The sequence below is a fragment of the Halichoeres trimaculatus genome, unplaced genomic scaffold (assembly GCF_033239565.1).
Source record: "Halichoeres trimaculatus isolate MK-OKI-2021-1 unplaced genomic scaffold, fHalTri1.1 fHalTri1_scaffold_23, whole genome shotgun sequence".
NCBI classification, from domain to species: domain Eukaryota; kingdom Metazoa; phylum Chordata; class Actinopteri; order Labriformes; family Labridae; genus Halichoeres; species Halichoeres trimaculatus.
Genome location: NW_027437201.1, coordinates 1,033,793 through 1,047,718, shown reverse-complemented (window position 1 = coordinate 1,047,718; position 13,926 = coordinate 1,033,793). Strand labels below are relative to the sequence as shown.

The 13,926-nt window shown below is 46.0% G+C and overlaps 1 protein-coding gene across 1 annotated transcript in view; it reads right to left on the bottom strand.

The window, feature by feature from the left end:
* LOC141785435 (myosin heavy chain, skeletal muscle) overlaps positions 1 to 13,926 on the bottom strand; it is a 38,102-nt gene that overhangs the window by 3,689 nt on the left and 20,487 nt on the right. The window contains exons 7-18 of the mRNA XM_074663762.1: positions 9,232 to 9,288; positions 6,030 to 6,116; positions 5,119 to 5,364; positions 4,840 to 4,957; positions 3,060 to 3,187; positions 2,673 to 2,869; positions 2,425 to 2,557; positions 2,104 to 2,320; positions 1,831 to 1,967; positions 1,658 to 1,761; positions 1,200 to 1,392; positions 913 to 1,116 (exon numbers count right to left, since the gene is read on the bottom strand). Coding sequence (XP_074519863.1) covers positions 913 to 1,116; positions 1,200 to 1,392; positions 1,658 to 1,761; positions 1,831 to 1,967; positions 2,104 to 2,320; positions 2,425 to 2,557; positions 2,673 to 2,869; positions 3,060 to 3,187; positions 4,840 to 4,957; positions 5,119 to 5,364; positions 6,030 to 6,116; positions 9,232 to 9,288 — 1,821 coding nt within the window. The remainder of the gene's footprint in view (positions 1 to 912; positions 1,117 to 1,199; positions 1,393 to 1,657; positions 1,762 to 1,830; positions 1,968 to 2,103; positions 2,321 to 2,424; positions 2,558 to 2,672; positions 2,870 to 3,059; positions 3,188 to 4,839; positions 4,958 to 5,118; positions 5,365 to 6,029; positions 6,117 to 9,231; positions 9,289 to 13,926) is intronic.

Genomic DNA, 13,926 nt, shown 5'->3' with positions numbered 1-13,926 from the left:
AATAAAATCCTGTGTTAACATTTAGTTGAACTAAATCTTCATCCCATCTGTCAATAAAGCCTGCCACCGCTCTACTTCACCTCCTACAACATCAACAGCCCACCAACTTTCCATGCACCTGTGGCTAACCTCAAGTTTTACAGCCCTGGGAAGATAACTACATCTACAAAAAGACTAATCTGGAACAAAATACTGATTTTAATTCTGTTTGGACTGATTAATTTAACTGCTTAATACATGTGCTTACTATGTGGCAAAACACTAGCAAACAACAAAAAATGAAGGGCTAAGCAATATTATAAACAAATGTTATCAAATTCAGGTATTTGTGCAAAGTTTTAAAATTTTTGCATTATTTTTAGAGTTGTTTTTTTTTTTTAATTTGACAAATTTCTGAAATTTCAAATTGTCTAAAATTTTAAATTATTTTCAAATGTTTGAGGTTTTATTTTTTTTTAAGTTTTGCTCATTTCTATACATTAAAAATGTTTTTGAGTTTTTTTTATGTTTCTGAAATTTTGAGATTTTTGGGAAATATTGAAAATGTCATTTTTTTTTAATTTTACAAGTATGTCATTTCAAAAATTTCTGAAATTTTCCCTTTTTTTTGAAAACACAAAAGTATTCAAAATTGTCAATTTTTTTTGAAATTCTAATCTTTTTAAATATTTTTTTGTCAATTTACCTGAATAAAAAACTATAACATGGCATGAACAATTTTATAAATTAAAAAAAGAAAAAAATCCTCACTTTTCACTAGATTTTAACTACGTACAGAACTTATCTACTCAATTGTCTGTATTGTGAGGATAAAGAGGATTTTGTGGCTTCAGAATGACTTTCATCCAGTGAGCGGAGGAGATGTGGCTCCTATGAAGGTAAAGCTTGGCTGGTCTGGAGGATCTGAATCACCTGGGTGTTGAGGTCGCTGTGTTTCTCACTGGCCTCCTGCAGCTCTGTCTCCAGGCTCTTCCTCGCCCTCTCTGCGCTCTCCAGAGCTGCTCGAGCCTCCTCTCCGTCGCTTAGAAGCAGGGCGCATCGTCGCTCCACGGCCGCCTGCTCCTCCCTGCACTCCTCATGACTCCTCAGCTCCTCCTCCAGCTGAGCCTGCAGCTCCTGGACCAGAGGACAAGAGTATGTGGGGGTCAGCCAAAGGAAAGAGTACTTGCAGTGAAACGTGCAGCGTGCTGTGGTCAGACCTTTATCTGCTGCTGCAGCTTCTTGCTGCTCTTGCTGAGCTCCGTGTTGTTCTTGGTCAGCAGGTCCACCTGCAACTCCAGCTCGTTGATGTCAGACTCCAGCTTCTTCTTCAGCTTCAGACCCTCTGCTCGGCCCTTCAGCTCCACGTCCAGACTGGCCTGCACAGAGTCCAGTGCCCTCTGGTGGCTTTTCCTGGCAGTGAGGATCCAAAGAGAAGTCAAACGTGGGGAAGGCGTGCATGCATCGCTGCAGAGACAGGAAGTGGGGGACTAGAGGGGAGTCTTACCTAGAAAGGTTAGTGTGCTATCACTTCAGAGCAGAGACCAAGAGCAGGAGGAAAAACAGAGGTTTAGAGTCTCAGAGCCTACAGAGGCTTTTAGAAAGCCAACTGGAACAGTAGGAAGAAGAAATGAGAGGTGGCTGCTGCAGATGCATCCAGAGCTGAGAGGAAAGGTACCTGGCAGCCTCGGCCTCCTCCTCCTTCTCCTGCAGTCTGCGCTCCACGTCTCCTCTGGCTTGGTTCAGCTCCAGCTGCAGCCTCAGCACCTTGGTCTCCTCGGCCTGAGAGAGGACAGGAACGTTAAATCCAGCTCAGTTTGTCTCAGATGAGGTCTCTGACTGATCCAGTACCTCCAGAGCGGCCTCTGACTCCTCCAGAGACGCCTGCAGCTCCTCCTTCTCCATCTCGATCTTCTTCTTGGCTTTCTGCAGCTCATGAACACTTTTCCCTCCGTCTGAGAGCTGCTCGGTCAGCTCAGTGATCTCCTCTGGAAGACAAAGCATGGTCCCTGTGAGCCTACACTCCAGACCTCACACTCTCAGGACCAACAATGATTTCCTGAACTAATGAGGTTGTACGGAGGAGCATTTCATCATTCAGCGCACTGACTGACGCCCTCCTACCCTGGTAGGTCTTGTTCTCCCTGCGTAGCACCTCCACCTGCTCCAGAGACTCTTCATGAGCTGTCTTGAGTTTGAAGAGCTCTGCCGCGTGCGCCCTGCTCTCCTTCTGACACCCCTCCACCTCCAGTACCAGCTCCTCACACTTCTGCCGCCAGTCCCCCAACTGCTTCTCCAGGACACGCTGCTTCTTATCCAGAGCCTGCCCGCAGCCGCTGGCCTGAGACACAGAGCACAACTGAGCATGTGCACAAAACACACAATGCAACTGATCAGAAAGAAGATGGATGTAAAAGTCTGCAGCTCTCGTGTCTGCAGCTCTACCTTCTCCAGGTCCATGCACAGCTCCTCCACCTCCCCCTGCAGCCTCTGCTTGGTTTTCTCCAGTGATGAACACTTGGACTGTGTGGCCTCCACCGCTTCCTCGGCCTCCTGCAGCCGTGCCGCCAGCTTCTTCCTGTCTCACACACACACACACACACACACACACACACAGACACGCGCGTCATACAGACTGTGACAGATCACTCAGAGCATCACGCAGATGGATGGGTCTCCCTTCAGACTCGTACTTGGTGTCCTCCAGCTCGTCGGCGTGCTGGATGGCGTCAGACTCGTGTTTGCTCCTCCAGTGCGTGACCTCACTGTTCAGTTTGGAGACCAGTCTCTGCAGCTCCTGTTTGCTCTCCTGCTCCTCCTCCAGCTGCTCCTTCAGCACCTCACACTCCTGCCGCACAGAGCTGAGGCTGCTGCTGACGGCCTGCTTACTCTGAAACAGTAGAGAGAAAGAGAGGTGTGTGTGTGTGTGTGTGTGTGTGTGTGTGTGTGTGTGTGTGTGTGTGTGTGTGTGTGTGTGTGTGTGTGTGTGTGTGTGTGTGTGTGTGTGTGTGTGTGTGTTTGTGTGTGTGAGTGCTCAGGAAGGACTCTTCTTGGTCTCCTCTCCCTCAGCGTGCACTGACCTTCAGCTCCTCGTCCAGCTGCTTCTTCAGATCCTCCAGCTGGCTTTGGAGCTGAGTTCTGGAGCGGCTCAGCTGACTGGCTCGGCTCTCGGCCTCCTCCATCTGTCGGCCCACGTCTGCGTTATCAGCTGACAGGAAACACAACAACAACAGGGATTATCAGCACGCTGTGTCAGAGTGGAGGTCAGACACTTTAGGAGAGAGAAGCAAACAATGAGCCTCTGTGTCTGCTCCCTGTTGTTATCTGTGTTTGTCTGCAGCAGCTGAGGATCCTGACGGAGGCAGACCTACAGTATCTGTCTGTGATCCTCCTCCTGTGGGTCACTCCTCTGTCTGAAGCAGACCAGAGACCATGTGGGAGTCAATTGTTCTGCACTGTGCCACTTTGTAGAGTTAATGTCAGAATCAGACCATCAGTCCTGTATGAGATAACCTGAGGCGTCCTCTGCGTCATCAGGAGCAGTCAGCGTGTCAGAGACAGGACGGAGCATCTGGGTTACCAAAGATGGATTCTGGAATAGGATTTGTGTTACTGTCTGATTTCTGGAGGTGAAGGTGCTGAAGAGGAGCAAGGCACAAAGATACCATCACACCTGAGTCTTTGCTCAGTTTGAATCAGTGACCTGCAGGAAGTTTGGCTTTGCGTCTTTGCATTTAACGTACTGGCAACTCTTCAGAGTCTTCTGCATTTACCAGGATCCAACTTTCCATCATCCTTCCATATACAGAAGGATCATGGCACACACCTCACAGACTGTCCACTGTAGCAGGATTAGACAGCACTAGTTCTTTGTGTTTCCACAGACAAAGCTCAGGCTGCAGGTGCTCAAACCTGGTGCTAAGCACCACCTCTTTGCTGGACCAGAGCTGACACCAACTACAACAGGGGCCAGGGGCGGGGCTACTGTGACCAGCGATCAGCGAAGAGACATTGAAGCTGCATTACATTGTCTCTTAAAGATGATGTCTTTAACTTATTATTTTATTTAACAGATGGAACGGCCTGATGTTAATGATCTTATTTAAGTGACAGGATCTCATTTCTGCCTCATGTTCATGCTTTCACATTTTAAAAAACTAAAAGTAAACTGAAACTAAACTAAAACTATATAAAAACTAAGCCTTGTTGCGAAAATCAAAACTAAATAAAAACTAGAATGCCCACTCTAAAACTAATTAAAACAAAACTGTAATGGAAAAAAAAGGTCAAAACTAACCAATACTAAACTATAATGACACATCCAAAAGTACTACCGAGGTTACTTGGTGCCAACTTTGTCGCAGACCACGCCTTAAGCATTAGAGGTGTGAAAAAAATCGACTTACTTATCCATTGAGATTTTTTTGTTTGACAATATTGAAATCGGGATTCTTTTCAAAAAATCCATTTTTCTTTTCAAATTTAAATTCTTCATTTCAGTCTTTGTTTATAACTGGATTGGAAAAAGTTACTACTTTTTTCCAGCAGAGGGCAAAATGTTTCTCCCTGACTCATGTAATGTGCATTTTATGGGAAAATATGGCTCCTGATAAAGTCCGTAGACATTATCATCATTCAACTTTTTTACATGGTCTGGTGTTTAAAGAGCAAACAAAAAATCGCAAAAATCAGAAATACCAAGGAAACCCAATTTAAATCGGATCACAAGAATAGCGATGGGAAGGGAAGACTTTCTGCATCCATCATTCAGTCACAGAGAAAAACTCTTTCAGCAGACGGAGAGGACGGTCTTTCAGGATCAGCTTTAGGGTCAGAGGTGAATGTTGGAGGTGTTTGTACCTGTGAGTCTGTTCTTGGCCACGCTGAGGTCAGTGAGCGCCCTCTGCAGGTCGTCTCCTCTCCTGGTGGCCTCTGACAGCTGCTCCTCCAGCTTCTTCACCTGAGCCTCTGAGGACGTCTGCAGCACACACACACACACACACACACACACACACACACACACACACACACACACACACACACACACACACACACACACACACACACACACTCTGTGGTAAACTGAGGTGACTCTTGCTCACATTAACTGAAACGTGGCGTGGTGAACCGCTCCCTGACCTTTGCTTTCTGCAGTCCCTCCAGGGAGGCTGACAGCTCGTCCACCTCCATCCTCAGGTTCTGTTTCTCCTTCTCCAGCTTGGCCCTGACCCTCTGCAGACCCTCGCACTGCTCGCTCAGCTCCGACATGGCTTCTCCGTGGCGTTTCCTTAGAGACGCGGCGAGAGCTTCTGACTGCAGCGTGGACTCATCCAGGTCTCGTCTCAGACGCTGCAGCTCAGCCTCGCGCTTCTTGTTCACCTCCATCTGATGGTCACAGACAGGACAGAGGTCAGGGTCCAGATCGAAGACCAGTTTATGAGAGGCTGGTTTAAGGGACACAACTTCTGTCCAAGGTTATAATAGTTAACTAAAACGAAACTAAAAAGGAAAACTAAAATTTAAAATACATTGCAGTTAACTCAAACTAATAAAAACTAGAAAAAAAACAAAAAAAAAACGATAAGTACTCATATTATATTGTTTTTTATAATCTATGTTTTTTTTATTTTTATGTAATTTATGTCAACATTATTTTAAATAATCTATTTTTTTATTTTTAAATTAAGTTTATATTATTTTCTTGTGTTTAAGGCAGCAGCCAACAGTTCAGTATCAGCATTGACTGAGCAGTGAGCTCTATGTTGGACTTGAAAATAAACAGTATTACAAAATATTTACTCTGACCTTTTTGAATCCTGCACCTGGTTAATAAGGAATGAAACACTAAAACTAAACTAAAACTAAAATTAAGCCTTGTTGCAAAAATCAAAACTAAATAAAAACTAGAATGCCTGCTCCAAAACTAATTACAACTAAACTGAAATGGAAAACCAATGTCAAAACTAACTAAAACTAAACTATAATGACAAATCCAAAACTTTTTGCTTCTGTCTGAGGATCTTAAAGTTCCTGCATGGGTCACAGCTCACCTGTGAGGCTGTGACTCCGCCCACTTCCTCCAGCCGGTCGGTGAGGTCGTCCAGTTCTCGGGTAAGATCAGCTCTCTGCTTCTCAACCTGCAACAGACAGAAGACCAGGACCCTGAAGACCTTCAGAGGAAAACCTGATGCTTCAAAAACCCTCATCATCAGAATCTGTGTTCAGGTTAAAGAGCTGAGAAAACTGGTGAGAGGATAAAAAGCTCCTCTGAGCCCTCTTTAAGCTCCACAGGAGGTCTGTGAAAGTCCATCTGGGTGACAGCTCACAGCAAAGACGGGGCCTCCAGAGGTCAGCAGCTGTAACACAGTCGGAATATTACCCTTGAACTCCTGTTCCCTGAGCAAGGCGCCCCATGCTCTGAAGAGACCAGGACCTCCAGGGAGACCAGGAGCTCTGAGAGAACCAGGAGCTCTGAGAGAACCAGGAGCTCTGAGAGAACCAGGAGCTCTGAGAGAACCAGGAGCTCTGAGGGGACTTAAAGATGTTCACAGAGGTCAGAAATAGTTAAAGAAGCTGTGAGGGGTTCTCTAAGTGTGTTTGCTAATTTAAGGCTGTAACATCATCACTGGTCATTCTAATAATCAGAGATAATGAGATCAAATTCTAAACAGATGCTAAAGGAGTGATCCAGAGCAGCTTCAACACGAGGAGGAGGACAGAGCATGAAGGCCTCACACAGCGATGACATCTCTAACCCACAGTGATGTTTGTGTCCTCAGACTGTTCAAAGGCAGAGTCTGAGGGAATGATCTGCTCACAGCATACAGACATGCTCCATCTGTCCTCACAGAGTCCTTTCTGCAGAGAAGCAGTCTGAGCAGACTCACATCAGGTCCTAATCCAGGAACATCAGGTCTGCTCTCAGCCTCAGATTTCTGTTTCAGCATGTTTTTCCCTAAACACAGGTTTTGATCAGCCAATATGAAAATGAATCCAAATGAAGTCCAGAAGATATTAAAAAGAATCAAAGCAACCTCTTTTATCAGAGTAATAAACTTTAATAACCGTGTAATATGATCAAATACAGAGCTCTAAACCCTGAGACAATAAAAACATCAAAACAACTAAATACACAGAGCTGCAGGAACACTGATGTCCTGTCACGCTCAGACTGAGCTCAGCACACATGGAGAGGGTTCAAACACACACACACACACACACACACACACACACACACACACACACACACACACACACACACACACACACACACACACACACACACACACACACACGCACACACACACACACACACACACACACACACACTAAGCCCTGCTGTGTAGTCAGAGAGGGTCGTGTTGTTACTCGATGTTTTACAGCTGCTTTAAAGACGCTGTTGTAAAGACGCTCTGCAAACGCTCTGACTCTCTGCGAACGCTGCGATACGAGCCACAAACACACCTCAGGCACCACCGGGAAACAGATGATCCTCTGCAGGGACCGCCCTCTGACTGTGTGTGAAAGTGTGTGTGTGAGCCTGTGTGTGAGGAAGTTAACACGAAGTGATGGACTCAGTCTTTTCTCTTCTCTGGGTCAGAGGTGGAGATCCTGTAGCAGCATCCATGATACCTGAGAGCAACCTGAGCCTGGTGCATCCGCCTCTGACTGACGTCCATCCACTGAGTCTCTTCAGACGGCCCTGTTTGTTCCTGCGGGCAGCTCCTCTGCACCTCTCACAGGATGATCTGAATGTCTGTAATAGGCCCTGAGGCCCCTGAGGCCCCTGAGGCCCCACAGACACTGGTTCACCATCAACCTAACGATGTGTGTTTCAGCAGGTTTAATCACAGGTTGTTCTGCAGAGTTGCAGACCTCTGGAAATAAAGTTAATGCACTAAAGCTCAGGGGCTGAAGTGCTTCATGTTCCTTTATTAAGTTTGTCACTGTTCAGCTCTAATATTTGAGCAGCTATCTTTGCTTTCGCTCTTTAGTCCAGGTCTTCTTAGAGACACTTACAGGAGCACGTTTCCCTCTTATAGGGAGGCTGTTTGTCTCTTACATTACTCACAGGCTGCTTTGGATCTTTTGATGTGTGTGTTCCTGGAAACTGCTTCTGTACATGTGTGTGTTTGTACATGTGTGTGTGATGCTGGCATTCCAGTCAGCAGGAGCGCTGGTGGAAAGTCTCTATCTGCTGATGGGATCTGTGGAGCGACCTGAGGAGCAGAGAGGAACAAAGGGGGCCTGTCTGCAGCTCAGGTATGCTGTTGCACAGATAAAGACCTGCAAGCCCAGTCCTGCCCCCCCCCCCCCCCCCCCCCCCCCCCCCCAGCAGCTCACAGAGCGCTGTGATGGGGGGGCATTAGGAATACCACCCAGAGAGGAAAGAGTGAGAAAACATGCCTCCAGGGTCTGCTGTCACTTTATTCAACACTCAGGCTGAAAAATGTTCCTCAGAGTTTTTCCCCAGAAAACATGGAACTGTAAAAGAAACTGTAACCTGGACTCTGCAGAGAGAGGGTGGGGGGTCTGAGACTGAGACACACTCAGGGTTTAAGAGTCTGCTCTGTAACAACAAGCACTCAAAAGAGACCCTGTGAGGGGAAGGAGCTGCTGTTTTAAAGAACACGTCCTCAAAGACCCAGAGAGACAGTCCCTCCTCTGCAAACTGAGTGGATCACAAACAGAAGGAGCTCTGCTTAGAAATAAGACATAACTCAGAAGGAGGAGGATGTGGGGGTCCCTGAAGGCCTCTGGGGTTACCCTGTAAGTTAAGAGGAAACATGAGGCCCTCCTGAGTTTATTATCACAGGTGCTGATAGTTTGAGGTGACCAGAGGCTGACACACGTACCCACCGGCTGCTGATGCCTCTGAAACACTCATTCCTTCACTTTTCTTTCTCCTCTAATGTTTCCTACCATCCACAAAGCGCTCACTGGCTCAGAATGACTCAGGACCAGCAGCTCACACACCTGAGGACAGCCTCAGAGTCACACTCTGTTAGCTGCAGCTGAAGTGTCTGTGTGTGAAGGATGATATGACAGCTCCCCTCCAGTGAAGCCAAAACAGTGAGAGCTCCCCCAACTGACTGGCTGCAGTATTGGTCTTTAGCCCCACCCCTCCATGTTAGCAGAAGGGACTGACTCTCTGCTGGAGACAGACCCTAGTGGACAATCAGGGAGCTGCAGTCCTTTAGTTTCCAGCAGCCAGTAGGTGTCACACAGTGTGGTTTTTACTCATGTACTGACCTTTGCCCTCATGGCTCGCTCAGCCTCCAGCTCCTCCTCCAGCTCCTCGATCCGAGCCTGAGGAGAGACAGAGAGATTTCAGTGACCGTGTAGAAGAATAACACTCAGCTCTCAGCGTGCAGTAAAATATGAGCGTGATGCGTGACGTGAAGCGGCTCGCTTGGCTTTCTCAGAGCGTCCATCATCCCGACAGAGAGCAAGCAGGGCGTCACCTCGCCGCCTGTTTGGAGCTGTTTGCTATTTCAAGGCAGCTCTGGTGTGCGGTGAGGCTGTCCTTCTGCTTTCTCCAGGGATTTGGCACGCCTCTGGCCTTTTTTTCCTCAGGTAGCAATTTAGAGCAAGAATGTGTGTAGTCACCATCATTATCTGGATCCTGACCCCGAGCCGGGTCCTCTACGTCCGCTTACAAAGACCAGAACACATCGCTGCCATTTCCAGGACTGTCCAGGAATTCCTCCTGTGTTTTTTGTTTTCTCTGGTTTTACAGTCCGGATGGTTCTCTGACTCTCAGAGGAGACTCAGTAACACTGGAGCTTTACACACACAGGCTCCATTTAAAACTCAGAAATTCATAAAAGGAAAATATTATTTTCTTTGGTTTAACATCTTAATGCTCACAAATATCAAGTTCACCACATAAACAAGGGAAGAGCAGTTACACAAGTTAAAACATCAGCTGATTTAAGCTACAATGAACATTAACATCAATCTAAGTCTGAACTTACAGTACTCCTGCACTCTTTAAGACATCTCTGATGAACTGTAATACAGACATAACAGGATGTTTGAGTCCACTGACAAACTCTTCATGCATTATTGCTTTACCCTGAAGCCATGGCAGAGAATTAAGTTATTTCTTATTCAGGCAAAACAAATCTAAAAGTTATGGGTTTTTGGGGGAAGGCAGCTAAATAACACAGTGTCAGCTGTAACACTCAGACTTTACAAAAAGTGTGATGTTCAGTTTAATTATTGTGAACTTAAAAAGCCTGTGAGGAGGATCTGTTTGAAGTGGGCTGCAGTAACATCTTTTGGCCTGTAGTCTCACACACACTGTGGAGAAGATACCACTCTTGAGGTGAAGGTATGGGTTTGTTTAGGAAATTAATGGAGATCAGATCTTCTTTTTAACTCTAATCTTCTTTGTTCAAGACAACTTTTTACCAGATCCAACTTCATGAGGTAAGGTATTAATCAACAGTTAGGTAGAGCTACACTTTGAAACATGACAACAAGCTAACTTTGTCAGTTCGTACTGAAGTTGAGTAGCTAGCTATTTATAGCACTGCCAGCATTCAGAGTTTAAGCAGTTAGTCAATGTTTACGCCTATTAGCTTGTGTTTTAGCCTCTCTCCCATGTTTGAGCCTTTAGCTCATGCTGTAGCCATTAGCCCATGGTTAAACCTTTAGTCCATGTTTAAGCCTTTAGCTCCCGTTTAAGCCCTCAGATTTTGTTTTATCTATTAGCTTGTATTTTAGCCTTTCACTTATGTTTCATACTTTAGCTCATGCTGTAGCCTTTAGCCCATGGTTGAACCTTTAGTCCATTTTATGTCTTTTGCTAGTGTTTTAGCCTTTAGCCTTGTGCTTTAGCCTTCAGCCTTAGTTTCAGCCTTTAGCTCGTGTTTTAGCCTTTAGCTCCTGTTAAAGCCTTGAGATTTTGTCTTAGCCTTTAGCTTGTGTTTTAGCCTGTAGCTAATCCATTAGCCCATGGTTGAACCTTTAGTCCATTTTATGTCTTTTGCTAGTGTTTTAGCCTTAAGCCTTGTGCTTTAGCCTTCGGCCTTGGTTTCAGCCTTTAGCTCTTGTTTTAGGCTTTAGCTCCTGTTTAAGCCTTGAGATTTTGTCTTAGCCTTTAGCTTGTGTTTTAGCCTGTAGCTAATATTTTAGCCCATGGTTGAACCTTTAGTCCATTTTATGTCTTTTGCTAGTGTTTTAGCCTTTAGCCTTGTGCTTTAGCCTTTAGCCTTGGTTTCAGCCTTTAGCTTGTGTTTTAGCCTTTAGCTCCTGTTAAAGCCTTGAGATTTTGTTGTAGCCTTTAGCCTGGGTTGTAGCCTTTAGCCTGTGTTTTAGCCTTTAGCCTGAGTTTTAGCCTTTGGCTCGTGTTTTTACCTTTGGCTCGCGTTTTAGCCTTTTACCTGTGTTTTGACTTTTACTCTTGTTTAACCCTTTTACTATTGTAATAGCCTTTAGCATGTGTTGTAGCCTTTTGCTCATGATTTTGTTTATTTTTAAGCTTTTAGCCCGTTTTCAAGTCTTTAGCTCATTTTTCAGCCTTTAGCTCGAGTTTGTAGCCTTTAACTTGTGTTTAAGCCTGTAGCTCATGTTTTAGCCTTTAGCTCATGTTTTAGCCTTTATCTTGTGCTCTGTCTTCCCCTCCTGCTTATCTTTCTTAGCTCTTCTGTCCTTTTTCTGTCTGACAGTTAGGCTCCAGTGTCCACCATCACTACAAAATTAATCACAGAAATCATTTCCAGCAGAGAAAGTTGGGAAGTTTGAAGTTGTGGATCAGGATCAGACATATATCTTGAAGGGAGACTTTTTCAAGGTTACTCAGAAACTCCTCACAGCACCTTCAAGCTAATTTCAGATTAAACTAGAAACCCAGGATATCAAGATTCCTCCTGGCTAAGCTCAACAGGACAGTCTCTCTTACTGTCACCAAACGATAAAACATATTTTTCTCTCCTGATCAAAGCAGTGTTTAACGTGTCTCAGAGTATTTCTACATAATTAATCTTTAACCTAAGCTCCTCAATCAGCAGGATCAAATGCTCCAAACATTATTTTATGGGATTATTCTCCAGCAGCCAAAACAACCTGAGCCATCTAAGGTGAATAAATCACCTGCAGCAGCGTTTCTCTGCACTGATGTGGAGCCAAACCTGCTTTGTCCTCTGATTATCAAATTTATTGCTGCTTTCCCAACGCGGCTCATCTCTCCAAGTCCTGTCATGTTCTGCAGCGTTATCAGCAGCTTCTATCTGTGTCTCAGTGTCAGGAAGTGTGTCTGACATGGCATGACGCCCGGGGCCAAACACCGCAGAGACACACACACACACACACACACACACACACACACACACACACACACACACACACACACACACACACACACACACACACACACACACACACACACAGCTTCACAGAATCCCCTTTTTTAAATAAAAATCCTCATTCGTGTTCAGGGAATCATCCTGCAGAGGACAGACCTCAGAGTGTGATCTGTCCCTCTGAGAAAAAGTCCCTAAAGCGACACCAGAGATTTCCAGGCTTCAAACAGAAAAACAATGACTTCCCTCTCCTGCTCTCCTCACACACTCTTTACAAGTTTACAAACGCAGAAAGAGAAATAAAACTCACATGCCAGCGCAGGACATCAGCAGAGAGAACAGCCATGGTGAGGCAGCAGCAGCCCGACTGACTGACTGACTGACTGTCCCACACACACACACAGCCTCACACACACACACACACACACACACACACACACACACACACACACACACACACACACACACACACACACACACACACACACACACACACACACACACCGTACACACACACACACAGACACACACACACTCAGAGCTGATCCCCTGCGGCATTCACTGTCCACACCCCCCTGTGCATGCACAGCCCTTTCTGTCTCTCAGATCTGGTTCTGGTTAAATTCCTGCTCCCCTCAGACCTCAGAGCAGCCTCAGAGCGAGTGTTGTGGCTCTAATATGAATGTAGGGACACGCAGAGCAAACAGCGCAGAGATGCTCCACTGAGGTGTTTTTATACGCATGTCTGTGGAAAACAGAGAGGATCTGGGCCACCTTCTCTCCTGGAGAGCTGCGTGGAAATAAAACACCAGCTGCTGATGCAGCTGATAGTTTCAGGGTTTGATTTCTCTAAATGTTTGTTCCTAAAGTTTCCTCTCCCTCCCTCAGCTCTCAGAATCAGTGTACTGCTCCTTAAATCACAGTCAGATGTGGCCTCGGAGCCTGAGTCTCCGCTTGGCCGTCTGAGATCCAGCAGCGTGGGCTGTGAGATCCTGTGACCCTCCCCCTGCTGCAGACCCCCTGCTGCTCTCAGTCCTCCATACTGTCCACACATGCTCTGCTTTGTTCTCCTAACCTCCTTCAGATGCTGCGGCTGCAGTAAAAGCACTGATGTGTGATTGGCTGAGTGCTGACAGGTGCTGTTGACCTGGTCACAGCGCTGCGTTCACTTAACTCTGTGATGCAGCTGCACAGGGGAGCAGGGAGGCGCAGTGAATCCACGTAGCTTCTTAAAGGCCAAGCCTGTTTTTCAGACATCAAACCTCATGATGAAGACCTGATCAGACTCAGACAGCCTGCAGGAAACCCTTCATTACTAACACTCCCTGCTCCGATCCCAAACCCCAAACTGTCCCTCCCAGGTCACTGTGGAGGATTAGACCCAGCTGGGCTTAAACAATACACTCAATTAAAGCTTTTATTGTTCAGTTTTATGGACAGAGAGAGCTCTGTAGACATGCATGGAGTGAAATAATCACAGTTCCTTGTGTTTTGCTGCATCAGCATCAGGAAAACATGGATCTCATGTTTGCCTCATTTCACTGATTTAAAGCACATGAAGCTCAGGCGATCAGGGAGGGACAGTTCACTGCTTAAAGGGGTATTTCAGTGTTTTTGAGGTGTGGTTGAATGAGCTACA